General features: G+C 38.8%; 1 protein-coding gene across 1 annotated transcript; it reads right to left on the bottom strand.

Annotated features, from left to right (window-relative positions):
- Nucleotides 1-5,801: 5,801 nt before the first annotated feature.
- MRPS33 (mitochondrial ribosomal protein S33) lies at nucleotides 5,802-16,354 on the bottom strand. Its single transcript, XM_006910470.3, has 3 exons — nucleotides 16,253-16,354; nucleotides 12,171-12,412; nucleotides 5,802-9,288 (listed from the first exon to the last, which is right to left on the bottom strand). The coding sequence occupies exons 2-3, from the start codon at nucleotides 12,383-12,385 to the stop codon at nucleotides 9,183-9,185; spliced, it is 321 nt and encodes a 106-aa protein (XP_006910532.1). The 5' UTR covers nucleotides 12,386-12,412; nucleotides 16,253-16,354; the 3' UTR covers nucleotides 5,802-9,182.
- Nucleotides 16,355-18,712: the final 2,358 nt, after the last annotated feature.

Genomic DNA, 18,712 nt, shown 5'->3' with positions numbered 1-18,712 from the left:
ATTGTGAAATTGCTATTCAGAAAAGTTGTGTTAATTTTTATTCCTAACACTAGCAGTATATGAAAGGACCTATTTCACCACATTTTCATCAGTTGGGGAATTTGCATCTTCATACATGTCGTTGTTAAATTGGTAGGAAGGCAAAATATGTATTTAATTCTGTTATTCAATTTCAGTGAAGTTGATCACTTTACCAAACATTTATTGTCCAATTGCACGTGCATTGTCTATTCATATTCCTTATCCATTGTCTACTGAGAATTTTTAGAGGTTTTTTAAAATTCATTTGTGTGAGCTCATTTAATACTTAGTCTACAATGTTTGTTTTAGCAGCTCATCGACAAATATTTGTTTGTATTTCAAACCTACATATTTTTTTGATGTATAGAAGTTTAAATATTTGATGCAATTCAACCTTTTGATTTTTTGTTTTTTTTAAACTTAGAAAGTTATCTCTATCTAGTGATTTAATAACTTTTCCTTCTCTTTTATTGAGTATACATAAATTATTTTAAATGCCCCCCAAAGTCTGAGGATATATCCATCAGCTCAAGGAAAGCAAAAATAATGATTCATAAGAAGTTAAAGCTGGCCTTTATTAGGAACCAGTTGGACCGCAAACTTCAATAAGAATATTTGAAGGAAACACCTGTGACTGTTGATGAGCTGCTGATGGGGAAGAGAGGGGGTGACTGAGAGGAGGTGGAAAGACTGGAAAGACGGACTTTCACAGTGATCTTGAGGTCTCCTCATGTTCTCCATGTTCTTCTAGAGTTTCTGGAACAAGTTTGTAGCAATCGTGGATTCAAGGAATGATGACTTAAGACCTTTCCTAAGACTGACAGATAGCTGTGGGGTGCAGAATGCACAGTTCCTCATTTTCAAATGGAACCAAGAGAAACAAAAGCATTAGAGAACTGGACGAAAACTGGCTAGGAGTACCCAGGAGTCCCTTGACATCTCCCTGTAATATGCAGAAGCGTGTCAGTGTAAATCTTGAGTCTTGGGGAACTGAAGGCGACCTGGGTGGGGATGTGAAGCCTAACTCAGAAGAAGTGGAGAGTTCCTATTTTGAAATGAAATGAGAAATATCAGTGTTAGATTACGCATATATACAATTTGAAATTCAGTGTGAGAAAGGCTGATACTGTACTTGATAAAATTTTGTCTACACTGTGGACCTGCTTATTTTTATTTTAACATTGTGGATTATTTAAATTTTGTTTGGTTAGCAATTCAGCAAACACATTTTTTAGTTGAAATTATAATGTATGTCCTCATAATCATTCCCACTTGGAAAAAGCCCATGTAACTGGTTCAATAGCTACTAACTAGAGTTTATAGTTTAGCCTGTCAGAACTGCAAGCATAATGACTAAGAGGAACTACTTGGTTTGTAAAGAACTGGCTTTGTAAACTCAGCCTTATAAAGTGACCACAAATTTCACAAATCAACATTTGTGCCTTGTTGGAGCATGTTTGTTGAGAGTCCCTATGTAACCTGGGATCTAGTTCTGTGTCTCCAAGGAATCTTTGGCAAAACAGTTCTTGATGTGCCAACTTCTTCAGCTGTAATATGGGGACTTTGACTAAATCTCTAAGGTCTCTCTTAGCTCTAAAACTTGGAATTCTTTAAAAATCTTGCTATTAGGAGAAATACAACAAGGAGAACTTTTCTTTCTGCTCTTCTTCAGACATATGAAAAACACATATGCCTTTCAAGAGGGGCATAGGAAGGAGCCTGGAACTTGCTAGCTGAACAAGATTACTAGAAAGACAAACTAAGATAATTTTTTAAAGTAACTCAATGTGGCTAGGCTGTCTCCAACTTTTCTGAGTTTCTCTTTTTAAAAACTTTTTATTTTTTGGTTCCCCTTTTTAAAAAATTAATCTTGATATATGTTATATCTACCACACTGAGTTAAGTTAAAAGATTTTAATGAAGAATTAAAACATTGCAAAGAATAAAACCATGCACACTTCCCTGTAGCAAATCCTTACTGGTCAAATAACTGGACCATGAATGAGGTGTTACTGCCACCTGTTGGCACATTGTCTAATTACAGGAAAAGTATAGAAAGAAAAGTCAGCTATTGGAATGAGTAAAAAGTGACAATGAATGTTACAGTTTTAAGCAAGCCCTGAAACTTAAGTTTAAGTCAATCACTACATAGATGAAGATATTATAATCTAGTAGTGACTAGGTCAGTACCATTGAACCTAAAGTCATACAACATTGACTTAAATTCTTGCATCTATGCCCTTGGGAGGGAAAAATTCACTTTTTCAGTTGCTCCAGTAGCATTTATTTATTGATTATTCTTAAAATTTTTAAAATTAAACATGTCATGGCTATTGATTACAGAAAATTTAGAAAACTTAAAGAAGCAAAAAGATTATAAAAGTCACAGTGGCATCATGCGGGTGTAAACACAGTTAGCGTTTTGGCATATTTCCAAGATCATGCTTTTTTCTGCATCATTTTTATGGATGAGGTAATACAGTTAATAATAACAGCTAAAACTTGCATTGTACTTACAATATTTTACTATATGCCAGGCACAGTTCCAAGTGCTTTACATATATTAAATTTAATCCTCATGGCTGCCCAGCGAGGAAGGTACTACTATTATCTGCATGTTAAACACAGGAAAATGAAACATAAGCATGTGGAAGGCAAGTAACTTACCCAATGCCACATATACAGTGATGGATAATCCAATGAGCTATAATTCAAACCTAGTCTGCTTGGATTTAGAATCTGCTTTTAACCACTATACCACTTTTGTGTATTCTGTTATGTGACTATATTTTATTTAATAAATTACCCATTGTTGGACATTTAAATAGTTTCTAAATTATTGTTCTTATAAACAATAGTGTGATGGTCATCCTTGTAGCCAAATTTTTTCAAATTTATATCCTTATACCCTTAGACTAAATTCTAAAAAGTAAAAGGGGATCAGATGGACACTACATTTTTTAAAGTAATTTTTTAATTTTTCAATTAAAGTTGACATACTATATTATATTAGTTTCAAGTGTACAGCACAGTGATTAGACATTTATATAATTACAGAGTAATCACCCCGATAAGTCTGGTAACCATCTGATACTATACATAGTTATTACAATATTATTGACTACATTTTCTATGCTGTACTTTACATCCCCATGACCGGACACCACGTTTTTAAGGTTTATTATCTGCTTTGTGTCAGAAAGTAAGGAAGTACTTAAAGAAAGGGGTATGTCATGTCCCAATCAATACTTCCAGGAACAGGTCTACTTTATTCACTAATTTTTAATGAATGTAAAAGTCATAAATTCTTGTAAAAAATCCAAGCAACAATTCTCGAGCTACTTTTTGTATATCCTAGGATTCGGCAACAAGGTAAACACATTGTAGTTAATGGAGCTAAGTTTCCCAGTGCTGAAGATGTGAGTTACAAATAGGAGAAAAAAGATGGCTAAAGTAGAACCAACAGTATTGGATTGGAATTGAGGTATTAGTATGAATATATAGCATTTTAAAAATATTTAGATAGATAAATATAGAAATAGATTTAGATATGTGTGTGGGGAGGTATGTATGTATATGCATGTATGTCTATGTTTACTAGCTTTGAGACCACACGTAGCTCCCAGACCTTGTTTTCTAGATGCCATTCTTCATTAAAAAGAACCACATTTCCTTGGAGAATGGTGATTCAAAGGCTGGGGCTAGAAAAGTACATGATGAACATGGAAGGTCTTTGTGTCAGGAAAGTAAGGAAGAGCTCAAAGAAAGGGGGCATGTCAAAGGACATAAGAGTCAGCTCAGAGGGACTCCCACTGGTCCAATCTGAGATAATTCGAGCATCAAAATGAATAACGATAGTAAAGAATCCATGAGTTCATACTGATATGAATGAATGAAAGATGAATGAGTGAGGAATAGGAAGAGTTTCATTTGATAGTAAAATCCCAGTTAATTAATATAGAAGGAATGATGGAATTAGAAAATCACCATTACAAAGGAAAAAGTAGTAAATTAACAGTAAAGAAACTTGGCAGACATCACCTTCATGCAGTATTCAGCTAACATCACCTGTGACAGGCCATCCTGTGCCTCCCGATGTGGAGCATGGAGGACAACAAACATCACTTCTGTGACATTGCTGCCCCAAATGATAACTTGACTTGAATCATGAGGAAACAGAAAAACCAACTTGAGGAACATTCTTCCAAATACCTGGACTGTATTCATCAGAAAGATCAAGGTCATGAAAAACGAGGAAAGGCTGAAGCACTGTTTCTGATTAATGGAGACGAAAGAAGCATGAAAATTGAACGCAATTTGTAGGCTGGGGTTTTCTTTTCCTATAAAAGTCATCATTGGGACAATAGATGAAATGCACATGTGGTTTGTAGATTAGCTAATAGCATTTTATCCATGTTAATTTCCTGAGTATCTTGATTTTGGTAATTGTACTGTGGTTATGAAACAGAAAGCTTTGTTTTAGGAAATACATGCTGAAATGTTTAGCGGTAAAGGGGAATCATGTTCACAACTTACTCTCAGTTTTAAAAATTTATACACGCACACTTGGAGAGAGGAGAGAGAACGGAGAGAGGAAAGGGGAAAGGGAGAGAGAAAGATAAAACAAATGTGTTAGTGTTAGCACTTGGGGAATCTGGGTGGAGGTTCTAAAGTAATTCTTTGCACTGTTTTTGCAAGTTAAAGTAAATCTGAAATTTTGTCAGAATTAATAGTCAATACATATATATGTATAGATCTCTTTTAAAAAACTAGTCGTGTAATATCCAGGGTATGGAGGTAGTACAACTTATTTAATAACTTTCCTACTGATGAACATGTAGATTGTTTCCTATTTTTCTACAAAAACTGCAATGAACAGTTTTGTCCATTTGTATTTGTATTTTTATGCTACAGACATCTGGAATTCCTAAGTCAAAGGATATTCATATTTAACTTCTTGATAAATGTTACAAAGGCCATTTTGGAAAGCAAACGTTCACCTAAATAGTGTCTTTCAATCATCACTGCCGGAGCCAGACATTCACAGCGAGTGTGAACGGTGACTAAGACCAATCTGTGGGCCATTTGGATGAGCCTCATGGACCTGAACTGCTTATATAGCTGTGTATCGCTGACGAGCACAGAGCAGTGATAATAGCTAGAGAACATCTCAGACTGTGTATTATCTCATGCAGGCTGGTACATGACTACATAGTCTTTCAAGAGTTTATTGTTAACCTGAAGGTTTATGCCAACTCTCTCTGCCCCATAATTACCTGCATGTTTTCTTGTTTGTCTTAAGAATATAGCTAGTAATTATCGTGACTCTTGGATCACTACTTATCTTCTACTTTCTTCTCTTTGCTTTTTTGGCTTTAACTCACAACTAATTTAGTAATATCAGTTATATATCTGCAAGAAAATATTAGAGGTACCAAGACAGGCTTAGTATAAATGCATACATACAATAATTCCTTTTATTATACCACCTATTACCTCCCTAAAAATATCTGCTCTTCAAGCTGGCTTTCACCAGCAATAGATATGTTGTATTGTGCATGAGGGAGATGTGCAGGGGGAAAGGGGCAGAAACAGTTATCCCCATGAAATGTAGGCTCTGAGATAGTTTCCAGGCCAATGGAAATGTTTTTAAAGCATTGCTGTAAATTAGCATATTAAAAATATAAGAATAGTTTTTGAAGGATAATAGGGTGCAACGTGAAAATCTTCAGGTGCCATAGTTACATGACTCTAAAACAGTGGAAGAGAAGATCAAAAGGTTGTTTTCATGTAACATTTATTGAGCCTTTTTCCAAATCCTGGGCTGGGCACAGAGAAACACAGATGAATAAGGCATTCTCTTTGCCCTTCAATAATTCATATTCTTGTCAGGGACACAGACATGCGAACATATAATATGGTATGAAGACTCTATAATATTGGTATATACTGAATATAGATGTAAAGTATCACGGGAACACAGAAGAGGGAATGATTAGTTTTGATTCAGGGCATCAGCAAGGTTTAAATGGGGGTGTGATCTTTGGGCTGGGCCTCGAAGGATGAATAGGAGTTTGCCAGGTTGATGAGCTAGTTTGGAAGGCATTTTCAGACAGAGAATAATGAATTGCATGAGTAAAGGTGGAAAGGCACACCTGTGACCTCTGAAGGTTAATACAAATCTAAGCCAGTGCTTTCCCCATGTACATACATGTACATACAAACCAACTGGGGATCCTGTTAACAAGCAGATTCAGATTCAGAAGGTCTGGGGTGGGCCTGCCATTCTATATTTCTAACAAGCTTTCAGGGGTTCCATACACCAAACTTTGAGTTAAAAGGCTCTAACACTGTAAATTATTGTCTACTTCAGCTGGGCCTGGTAGTTGGCGCAACCCAGGAGCAAGATGGAGAGCACAAATTTGTCTTTTGCCACGAGCAGGGTAATAAAAAGTGTTAGAAGCCTCCTTTTATGACCGTGTCATTTCAGAAACAGATTCAGAATTGTACCTGAACCAGCTTAGATGGAAGGTAACTCAGGTGACATGGGAACTAGCACAAGTTTAAAATTGCCTGGGGTTCCTACAGAATACTAACAATTAGAAAAACATAACCCAGATTGCCATTTTGAGTTATTTTCATGATGCTTTCTCCGGTGTTTGATTTTTGGTGAGAAATAGCTGTTATCAGTTGGGATGGTGTTTTGAATTCGTGACAATGTTTTTTCTAAAAAAATAACGTTTTTTAAATTATGGAAATAATAGTTGTCCTTTGCAGGACGTTGGACAATAAACCATGTTTTGGGGTGGTCATAGTTGAACAGATAATCTAGACTGATTTTTATTCCTATTTTCTATACATCACCCAGTCGCCCTGCCGTCCTCGGGGAGCTGGCACCAGAGTGGTTTGGCAATATGGCAAACAATCCTGGAGGGGCCCACCCGTTGTGCTAAAGACAGACTGTGAACTCCAAATGAGATCACTGAGCTTTTCTTCACTTTCATCTTCCCTGCTATTAATGCTGGTTGTGAAATGCAGTGGGGAGACTTCATAAGGCTAATGAAGGGGGAGGAAAGATCAAGCAATTATTTTCACAAGAATAACTGGTCATGCCTTCCTGTGATGAAGTTTACAACCTGCACAGATGGTTTGGAGCAGACCACATGACTGGAATTTAGCCATGTGGGAGTGGGACATCCTTACTACCTCTGTGTCCTTGAACATGCCCCCACAAAGACCTCTGCAGAGACGAGATCATACTAGGTCATACTAGAACGATAAGCAATTATTAATGCCAAGGACTCACTAAGAATAAAATCAGAAAGACATGTGAGCTTATTGGAGAGAATTATAGACTAGGAGGCTGAAGGAGATTGGTGATGAAGACATCACAATTTAAAGCTAATTCCAGACATCTTTGATACATTCCCAAGCACAAGGTCACAAGGTCATTTGGATGCCTGCATCTTGTGGCCCACTAAGTATCTTGGAACCAGGGTTTATCTCTTTCAATTTTGGTTCCATCAGAATTCCTAAGACAGTGATTCTCATGCTTTAGAGTACATGTTAATCACCTGGGAGCGTTTGTTGGAGATGGTGGTACCTGGGCAGCATCCCAGTCTGCTGACTCAGAGGAGCCCTGGGGATGATTCTGGTGCTGGTGGGCTGAACCCATCCTCTGAGTGGTACTGCCTTAATGGAGTCACACTGATTGACAAGTGTGTACGTCTTGTGCCGCTGGGAAAGAAATTTGTGTTTTTACTCCCACTAGTCTCCCAAGAGCTAAAAGCAGAGACTAAGCAAAGGGAAGAGGTCTAAAGAAAAAAACAATGGAAAAACCTCAAGTTTTACATTAATAGATGTATTTCTAAAAGATTGTATATAAATCAAATTTGTGAGTTAATCGTCTTTCCCTTTACTTAAACCCTAATGTGCTATAGCCGTTTTTGATTTTCAGATGCCTAGTGACTTTGCCACCTTAAAAATGATTAAGATGATAAATTTTGTTTTTTACAATAAAAAAGAAAAAAGTACTTAAAAAATTTACTAGACAGAACAACTCTTGGAAAAAAAAAATCAGAGAAGCCCTCGCAACCTCACTGGAAGCTGATTGCTTAGAATAAAATGAGCAGCTGCTACTCAAACGTATACAAGAGTCATCTCACAGATATAGTATCTCACACCCGTTAACTTCTGGTTAAACTGCTTAAGTCTGAGCCCTTCATGGTCTTGTCTTTCTATTTCCTTATGACCAAGCAGTACTAGTTAGTGATCTCTTTTCAATTCCTTGAACAGGACAAGTTCTTAGGTGTTCTCTGTGCCTCAAACACTTTTCCCATTTTTCTTCTGCCTCACTCTTATTCATCCTTTAGAGCCAGCTTAAATATCATTTCCTTAGGGAGGCCTTCTTCAAAGTCCCTACTGAGGTTTGGGCATTCTGCTGGTCTCTCGGTATCAATCCATCAGTCCTTGCACCCTCCATAGAAGTCTGGATCTTTCCTTTGTAGCATTTAATACAACTGTATTTATGTAATTAAATAATAATAGTCTCTCTCACAGGACTGAAAGTTCTACCAGGTAGGGACAGTTTCTCTTGCTAATCACTGGATTACCAGGGCCCTAGTACCTTGCAAGCAGTAGGCACTCAATACTTTACCAGGTACGGCTTCTTACCCCCAAATCCATATTATCAGATATTCTCAAAGGAGTAGGTGGAGAGGCACATAGAGCTTCTGAGCTTGGTGGTGGAGACAGTGGCTGAACAGCCAGAGAGATGAAAGGCTTTTGGGGTAGCGAGGTGGGGAAGCAAGAGGGGGTAATGAGACTAGGGGGTGCTTATGTAATGAGTTTCCCTTCTATTCCCCAGCACCCACTCTCTCCCCAAACAAACCCTTCAACAATAATTTATGCATTCATTTCTTTGGCGAATGAGATAAACCTCTCAGATCATAAAACCGAGACCAAAATAATTTTGCAGAACTAGAACATGTTCAACAAACCAGTCACACTTTAACTGGATCAGACTTCAACATGGAGGTGATTGTTTTCCGCCAAAAAATCTTCAGTACAGGAGGCCTACACCCCAACATGTGGAAAGATCACAAATACACTTTCCTCTCTCAGTCACCGAGGAAGAAGTTTTCTCTCCTGATGGGCCAACACTATTTCTTTTTTGTTGCTCTTTTCCCTTCTCCCTTCCTTGGCTTCCCTTTTCCACGAAGCTTCTTCAGGCGCATCTGCTCGTCCTTGAAGTCCTGATGCTCATCTCTGAATGGAGAAAGAAAAATAATGAGCCAGTATGTTTACCAGACTGGAAAAGTACACCAATCTAGCACTGTTCCCTTAGGTGGTTCTGGTAATCAGTCCTTGAGTTCCACAGGGCACATGCTTAGCTTGGTGAACAAGGAAGACGGGGGTCCCCAACATACACGTATTCCACGGTTCATTTCTAATCGCAGTTTCCCTCACAGAAAGTGTCACAAATAGCAGTTGATTCTCAGGCCAGCAATGAAAACCTATGTTAACTATGATACAATCCTAATGATTACCCCAAGTTTCCCTATAATACTCAGACTAAACACTGAGAGTAGCAGAAAGTGGGTATATAGTTACACAGACTCCGAGAGCCCCAACAATTAGCACCTACTACAAGGGGGAGAGGTCTGGAGGAAGATGCCTTAGTGGCAATGGATAATTTACACAAAAAGGCTCCAGGGGAAGGCTCAGGCAGATGGAAGCCAAATCAAAAGACATTTACTCTAGGGACCAAGGCAGTCAGGACTATACATGTGGATGGGGTATAAGACGAAGATTGCCTACAGTGTGTAAAAATGTTTGCATCCTAAGATCAAATACCTAAAGAACAGTATGGTGTTTAAATATGTAAGCTCTGGAACCCATCTGAACCTTGGTGCAAATCACAGCTCCACCATTTAGTCGCTGTGTGATCCTGGATAATGGTATATGAATTCAATGTAAGGGAAGGGTTTGCTGGGCCCAAGTTTCTAACTCCCTAGGCTGTTTTAAAATAGATTGGTTTTATAGGGCACACTGTTTCAGTCTGTGAACATGATGGGCACAACAGACCTCTCTGGGATTAGCTATGGTTGCCCCAAATAATCTATTCTGAACAGAGTAATTCTCCTCAAATATAAGTCCTATTGTGTTACTCCTCTGTTCGTGATCCTGCGAATGGCTCCCCATCTGCCCCAGAGCAAAAGCCAAAGCCCTTACCACGGCCCTCGGAGCCCTTCGTGACCTGCCTGCAGTCCTGCTGCTCACCCCTGGCCCGCGCTCTCCTGGAACAGGGCAGGCACACGTCTGCCTCAGGGCCTTTGCTCTGCTCTCCTCTCTGCCTTGAAAGCTCTCCCCAGGACCCACTCGGTGCCCTCACCGCCTTCAAGTCTTAGCTTAAACCCCATTCTCAATCAGGCTGACCCCGACTGTCTTGTTTAATACTGTGATCCGTCCTCCTCCCGCCCACCGAGGGCCCTGTCAGCACCCTTGATCCTGCTCAGCAGGCTCTACTACTCTTCCCACAGCATGTTCGACTTCGTAATGCAGCATGCAATTTACTTATTTACTACGTTTTCTCCCTACTTCTACCCTCCCTTCCCTACTTCCGTCCATCCGCAGCCAGAAAGAAGGCTCCGAAGACAAGGGTCTTCATCTCTGTAGATGAAACAGCCCACGCACCCGCTAGACTGAAGGAGTCACTGTTTCGAGGAACCCGTGATTCCCTCGCCCTTTGCAGATCTTTGAGTAATATCTTCTTTACTGAAGATTATCTTGTTTCATCCTGTCTGATGCCACAAGAGGCCTTGTGTTCGAGGTACCATTTACCATCGCTAGTGACCATGAAAATAACTGTGCTTTTTTATGGATAACTAAATGCTAAGTATTTTTTCCTGGTCCCCAAAGATAGTCAAGGCTTTATTTTTCAAACAAATGGAGAGTGGCAGCAAACAGGTACATTAAAATAGCTGAATATGATTTTGTTATGGGTTGTAATTTTCTACTCAGTGATATTTTACTTTGAGTCATAATAAAATTAATTTTTATTTTGAGCCCAGACTAATGGCAAGGAAATTGCCCCCAAAATATTCCTAGAAATCAAAATATGTCATGAATTATAATCTCTAATAATATATTAACTAAGAAAATCTATTTTGTTCAGTGTTGTTCCATCTATGCCCATCTTAAGTGCCTACACATGGAAAGTACTTAAAAAACATCTGTTGGCTACATGAATGTACCAATCTTTTGCTATATGGAACGAACTAAGTCTTTTATTAGAATGAGCAGTCCCAAATTAATTTTTCTATTGTTGCCCTAATACAAGTCCAATTAAAACATGTTAAATTAAAAAAAAAAAGTAGGCATTTTAACTTTATACAATAGGCATTGTTTGAATTCTTTTATAACGAGCATACATTAGTTAGGCAATTAAGACATTTTTTAAAGAATGTGATCACATAGGTATTTGATCTTTTTTCTTTCTAGACCAGTATATAGTCCTAAGTTTCTTATACATACACAAACATACGAATGCATGGCGGAAAGAGCCTACTACTCTTACTATTACACACTGTTATTCTATTATACTATTACATAATACTCTTAAAGGTGAACTACTGTTTATTTAGGCCAAATTAGTATATCAAAAAGGGTACCAACTAAATATGCCAGAAGAGGGTGGAAAGAAATAAGAACTACAATGAAACCAACACCAGACAGGAAAGGAGGCTCCCCGTACCTGCTAAGAAGCAGACGGCCGTGGGGCAGGGACGCTCTTTATCTGACCCACGAGAACCTGCTCAGTGTTTAGACCAGTTCTCCTGCATCCATTTAGAGTGCCTGGATTAATGACTTCTTAAGCATCTCTCTATAGCTGAGTATTTAGTCAATGTTAAGTCATGTTTTGGACATAATTAAATTATATCTTCCAATTACTGCATGTGTCCTTTTATTTTTGGTATGCCCATTATGGATACTTTGAAAGCCTTTCACCCCCAAATGTACCTTATGAACTAACTGGGCACTATTATAAGAACCACAAAACGATAAAGATAGAAAGACTATTTGTTTTTCCTTTTCCGAGCTACTAAAAACATCTCTTACAGGTTACTCTTTGTGTTTTTTGTCATTACCTGTAGAGGCCAAGAAAACGCAGTGTCCCCATGAGCGCAAAATAAGTGTTGTGATCTGGATACCAGTCGTAAGTCTCCTTCCTCTTGGCCAGAGGCTGCTCACTAAACAGTTTCACCACTTTCATGGATTTGGAGTCAGTAGGCCTGGCGACCTCACCAAACAGCCGGGCACTCAGACGAGTCATGCGCAAGGCATATTCTGAGAGTGAAGACATTTCTGGAGCAGCAAGGAGCCAGAGCCCCTGAAGAAAATGAGAAGATAAACAGGTTAGTGTAAGAAATTCCCAAATTATCTAATGAACACTTTAGAAAATGGAAAAATAGCAAGTCACACGTAAATCCGTCAATGTTGTTGGCAGCACATGCCTCGGAGTTGAGAAATATCCACAGTCCGTTGCTGTTTCCTTTGCATTACACTTGCAAAATGTTTCACATTCGATGTTCACATGCTATTATTACTCCTGTGTTCCACTTCCCTCTTTACATGAACTATTTTGTGATTGAACAGGTTATTTACTGATAGTTTACCTATTTGTAGGCTAGGTGAGGACAGAGAAACAAGTTTTCCTACCACAGCATTGTTATTATACCTTCAGAAAACACCCACCTAAGCAGTCTGCAGAATAAATATGCTGACTGCTTGCCATCTAAAGGTTTAATCATGGCAGAGAAATAATTATGCTGTTGTCTTTATTATCAGCCCTTTGAATACTGTTCTCCTCAAGGGCTCCAGATGGCTAAGAACTGCTAATGAGTTATGAGGTCATTTAGCCTCTAGGTTGCTGGATTGAATTCTGCCTAGAGACTGAGAGCCATTTGGGAAAAACAAACAGAGATAGTAGTCTTAGAGAAATAAACTCGACACCTCAAAAGATTCATTTTATTCCTGAATAGAAGGCACTTATGAATTGTGATGTTACTTGTCTTATCTTCCATCTTATATATTCTGCTTATTATAATGCTGCATATATATTATTAGCTGAAAACAGTAACTTTTTCCTCAAAGGCATAGAATGTTGAAATAGTTATAAGAAATTTACCTGTAATATAGGAAATTATAGCTAATATATATCAAAAATTATATAGGTGATATATAAAGTCAAGATTGTTGCTTGTGGAATAACTATCTTATCCCATTCTAGTTCAGATGTAGAGGTAAACTGTTGGCAGACTACGATAATTTATGTGCAATTTTTGTAGTGAGATGAGACTCTCTGCTGGCTAAAGACCATCTTGGCAGATAGTTCAGCTGGGATGAAAAGGAGTTGACCTCCAAACAGAAAAAAAGGCATAAACCTATCTTGAGAAAACAATGGGAGAAATATAAAAAACCCAGTGACACCAAGTAAATTTCAAAATATCTCTTGCAAGAGAAAAAACAAAACCAGTGTTTAAAGAATGTTTCATGTCCATTTCAAGATCCAGTGAAAGAGTAGAGGCTGACCTCAAGCCAATTTCAGAACTGTCAGTCTCAAACCATTTACCATTCTGAAACCAAGCAATCTTGGGCCAATAGTGCCACCTGAAGGCCAGCAATGGGAGAACTGTCAGATCCGAGGTCTCCCCCCGCCCCCCCAATCTGGGATCCGTGCACGCCTTGCTTTCTTTCCTTTTCCTTTTAGGGCGCTCAGTTCCCAGATTCACTTTTCTCCCAACTCTTGCCCCAGCTCTTGGGTGGGGATGGATTGGGTTATATTTTCATCAATGGGAAAAAAAGTCATTAATAATTTAAAGTATAAATAGAGAATAGTAACAAATCAGTACTTTAAACCGCTGAAGTCCTCGTAAATGTCCAGAAATTGCCTTCAGAAGCTACAAAAAGTTTCTTCGCATGCTTTATCTTTTTTCTGTCTCCCACCTTTAAAGTTGTTTTTCCAAACATCATATGAAAAACAAAACTAAAAACAAACTTTCTTAATCAACTTTACTTTGTTTTGCTTAATAGCTATTATGAAATCAGAATAGATTTCTGTTGCAATTGCACAGTATTTGCACAATTAGTTAATTGTAAGGTGGCCTAGGAACTACTAGCTGGGTTATTCGGGGCATATTGTCTCTAAAATGAGTTTCTTTTTAGGGAAATGACACTTGTGGGACTACTGTAAGAAATAAGACAGTGGCACTCAGTAAAGGACACCTAAAAAAAAAACAACCAAAAACAAATCTAACCCTGTTTGTCATAGGGAAGGGGATCAGTAGCTTGCTAACCGACAGGTAGCAAGGAGGAAGGGACTCATTAGGACTGTGGTCACTGAAGCTATCACAGGATGCTAAGTTGCTTCAATGCCCACTTTGGAATGTAGCAAATTACTGAAGCACATAGCTCATAAATCATAAGGTCTCATTAGAATCCACTGGAACATGGTTATATCACAAAATCCAAATCCTATAACTTTTATGATGGAGAAGGGGAATAAGCCTATTCAAACCTGAATCTCTCACTAGAAACAGAACCACTTGCTAAATAGAAGGAAACTGAAAATGGTTATTATTACCAATTACTGCTTTGTAGTCTCCTTCCACAGAGCATACATATACATATGTCTCTGATAAAGAACGGCATAGCAGCTTGATACACTTTTTCTTTTTTACATATGCTAAAACAGCTAAAAAGTTCTGCTGTCCATAAATATTGGCCCTACTTCTGGCAAATAGCCACTTTTTACTAGCTTTAAATTTTTTAAAAATTCAAAATCTTTACTTAGGTACTTCAGGACCCTGGTATGCCTTTTTACAGATTCTTTTAATTTTATCTTTAAAAAAGTATGATGTTCCTGTTAAAAGCATTAAAGTAAAAGGTAAACAGTCTACATGTCAATTAGATTTTTATTCATATGAAGCCATTTTAAGGGATATAATTATATTGCTTTTCTTTAAATGTAAACTAAAGAAAACAGTATCATGAAGAAAAATAAACGAGTTGGAAATGCTAAGCAAAAAATTACTCAATTGTGCTGAAGCAAAACATGTTAAGCCCACAAGAAAATGCCTACATTCTTACTTTGGCATAAAAGGGCAAATTTCTTTGATTTTCTGATAGGTCTGATGCATTTAAAAGGTTAGGTTTACTTCAGTATTGGCTTTGTATTAGGTTTGCCGGTTTTTCTTTGAATAGTGCAGACGAAGTGCTGTTCTTCGCCTAGATATCCCTTAGCGTGGTGAATCTCATGGAACTGTACAAGTGTATGCTGAAATGTGTGTGTAAATCCTGCTGCGGAGAGAGCTGGCTCCAGTTTTCAAAATCCACTGGTTAGTGGATGGAGAGCACCAGCTTTGGAGTAGAAAACTGGTTGGAATCTTGCCCCTGCACTGTAATGGCCATCGATATTTGCAGTAGTGCCCACTGTGTTCTTTGCCGCTGCTTCTTCATCTACCGCACGAGGACAGTTATACTGCCTCCTGCGTTGTGGGCTGACAGGCAAAACTCATGGCACAGTGCCTGCCCTAACGTCATCAGGCTTCAAGGAACTCACGCACACGTGTTTCACAGAAAAACGATCTAAACACAATGCTTTACTATTTTTCAAGTCTGGTACCGATTATTTTACTGGGTCGTAAGGACATGAATGGCTCTGAATATATATTAGCTTTATTCAGTTCAACAGGAACATCCCCAAACCCCTCCACCTGACTGGATCACGCCTGCCTGTGATGGAAGTAATGGTGTCAAATCAACCGACGTTTAAATCGGCAAGGTATTTCGCAAGCATTTTTCTTAAAAACCACTTTAGTATATTTTCCTCAAGCTGTTCATAAAATTAATCTACATGCCCCACACGAAGCTACAGTGCAGAAGGCCTGGCAAGCAGAGAAACTGAGCCTTGAAACCTAGCTAATCAGGACGAGAGTAACTGCGCTTGAGTTAATTACGCTGGCGTCCATTTGGTAAATCCCCCAATGTGCGCAGGCAAAAGCCAAGCTGTTTGCATGATATCTGCGAAAGCTCCGAGCTGCTTAATAATCAAATTGACTTGTCCTGGTCTTGACAACTCCAGAAGGTTGTAGATCCCCGCGGGACCTCTACAGCTATCACCCATATTTCACTACAGAGGCCCCCCCGCGAAAGTCACGGACATCCTTACCAAACTGTGACCTTCCTCTCCCGCGCGCCCCTTTGCCGGAAGGCCCGCCCCCAACCCGGCTCCGAGCTTCAAGGGCCGCGGCGGCGGAGAGCCGTGGAGACTCGCGAGCGTGCGGCTAGAGGGGACCTAGTGTAGGGCCCGGGACCGCTGGCTGGCGCCTCCGGCTGTGCGGAGGGCGTAAGAGCCGGCGGTTCTGGAGGCACAAAGGACTGGCTTTCCTGGAAGGTCCTGCAGGGTTCGCTAACTGTATTTCGTTGGAAACGGCTGCGCAGCTACCCCCCAAATCTCTGAAGCAGAGGCCAATTGTGTGCCGTGTGGAGGAGGATGAAATGCTTTCTTTTTACTTTTCCATAAAGCACTCTCTTTCTGGGCGTTTTCTTTCTTTCTTTTTTTTCATTCAGCCCAAGCTTTGACGCGTTCAAGGGCATGGCTTCCGCTTCTCCACACATCCTCCAGCAGTGTGGCCAACGGGAGGCCATTCTTGATATTCTCTTGCGGGATTAGGGACACTATTTGGAACACTCTGCCCCTCTACCTCACTGGCCTGGAAGCTTCTTCAGGAAGTAGGGAAGGGATGCTTAGCTGACTCCTCAGTGGACATTACTTAGACATTGCTTGGTAGATAGTAGAAACACAGTAAGTATTTCGTTCCATACTAAATCTGCTCTCAAGTAAACCACATCTCATAGGCATTGTATGAAACATGAACACTACTTATTTTCTGAGCATTATTCAAGGCCTTTTATAAATACTCTAAAATGTACCCTAGAAATAAGGCAAATCAGCAGCGAGCCATATACCTAGTAGGTATTCTATATCACTTTCCGCCTATAGAATTTATGTTTGATAGCAATCTATGCTATAGAATTTGCTTTTATCAAGTTAAGTTTTAACTTTACAGTCTATAATATAATAAGTAGCCACATAAACTTGGGTCTGGTGTGAGATGTTTACTACGGTTACATCTACAGATGGCATAATGAGTATCCCTCATCTTTTTTTGTGTAGCTCAGTAAAAAAAAAAAATGTTCTGGGTAGAAAGTTCACCTCGTCTTCAGTGTTTCTGTGGAGTTGGCTTGTTTTTATCTAATGGCCACCGAATCATGTAAACAAGGAGGCTTCTTTTGCATGCTGGCTGTTAGAAAGTTTAAAGCCAAATTTGCAGTGGATTCATGGTAAGAGCAGTTACATGTATATTTGCATAAACTTTGTTGTTGGCTTTATTTTGTATATCTGTCTTTGGTTTTTCCCTTTTTACCTAGTTATTATTTGGGTTAACAGTGTGTTTTGTGAATCTGTAAGCTACCATAACTCTTTCTCGAAATATAGCAAGGTGTAAAGAGTTACAGGTGGCCATGTACCCGGGGCACTTTGCACTATGAACCTCATTAAGTCAAGTTCATGGCATTCATGTTAGTTTCCTGAGCCTACTACAACAAAATACCACAACCTTGGTGGCTTAAAATATCATCACTTTATTTTCTCACAATTCTGGAGGCCAGAAGTCCAAAATTAGTATCAATGGACCCAAATCAAGGTGTTGACAGGGCCATGCTCCCTCAGAGGCTCTTGAATAAAATCAGTTCTTTGACTCTTCCACCTTCTGGTTGTTGCTGGCATGCATTGACCTGGGACCACATCACTCCAATCTTCAAGGCTAGCATTTTCAAATTTCTCTCTGCTTTCTCTTTACATCACCTTTTCCTCTTATGTATCAAATATCCTAATGCCTCCCTCTTATGGATGTATAGTTGTATTTAGGTTGCACTTGGATAATCCAGGATCATCTCCCCACCTCAAGATTCTTAATTTATTCATATCTGCAAAAGCCCCTTTTCTATATATTGTAGAATTTATAAGCATTGGAGATTAAGACTAGATATCTTTGGGGGATGTTTTTCAGTCTACCACAGAGTTGGAAACTGAAAACCTATGATATTGGACCATAGAAACTGTTACAATGGGAAAATTTGAATGTTAGGGTGGGCAAAGTAACATAACAATAAAATTTAACTTCCTATGGATATCAACTTCTAGACTTCAGTTTACTCACTCGTATCTCCAAGCTAAAGCTTCTTTAAGGATACTTCTTATAATCAGAAATTGCCTTACATATTTTTATTTTCTATAGTTCAGTATTCTAAAATCGTGGGCTATGAATCATTAGTTGGTTATGAAATCAATTTAATGTGTTGTGACCAGCATTTAAAAACATTAAGGTAGGGAATGTCAGAGTGCATCACGTGTAGTGAGGGTAATTATTGTTTTATGAAACTATATGTATATGTGTATTGGACCATAATGTAAAATATACTTTTACTCTAGGTTGTGGCAAAATAGAAAGCCTCTACTGAAAGCAATTTCATTATTCGTACTCTATGGCAAATATTTCTTACCATTAGGTAGAGCAAGAATTAAAGCTCACATCAACTTCAAGTTCTTACTGTGTGGCATAGTCCA

Source organism: Pteropus alecto, unplaced genomic scaffold (assembly GCF_000325575.1).
Source record: "Pteropus alecto unplaced genomic scaffold, ASM32557v1 scaffold22, whole genome shotgun sequence".
Classification (NCBI taxonomy): Eukaryota; Metazoa; Chordata; class Mammalia; order Chiroptera; family Pteropodidae; genus Pteropus; species Pteropus alecto.
The sequence above is the reverse complement of the archived record's forward strand: the minus strand, read 5'-3'. Positions and strand labels throughout refer to the sequence as shown.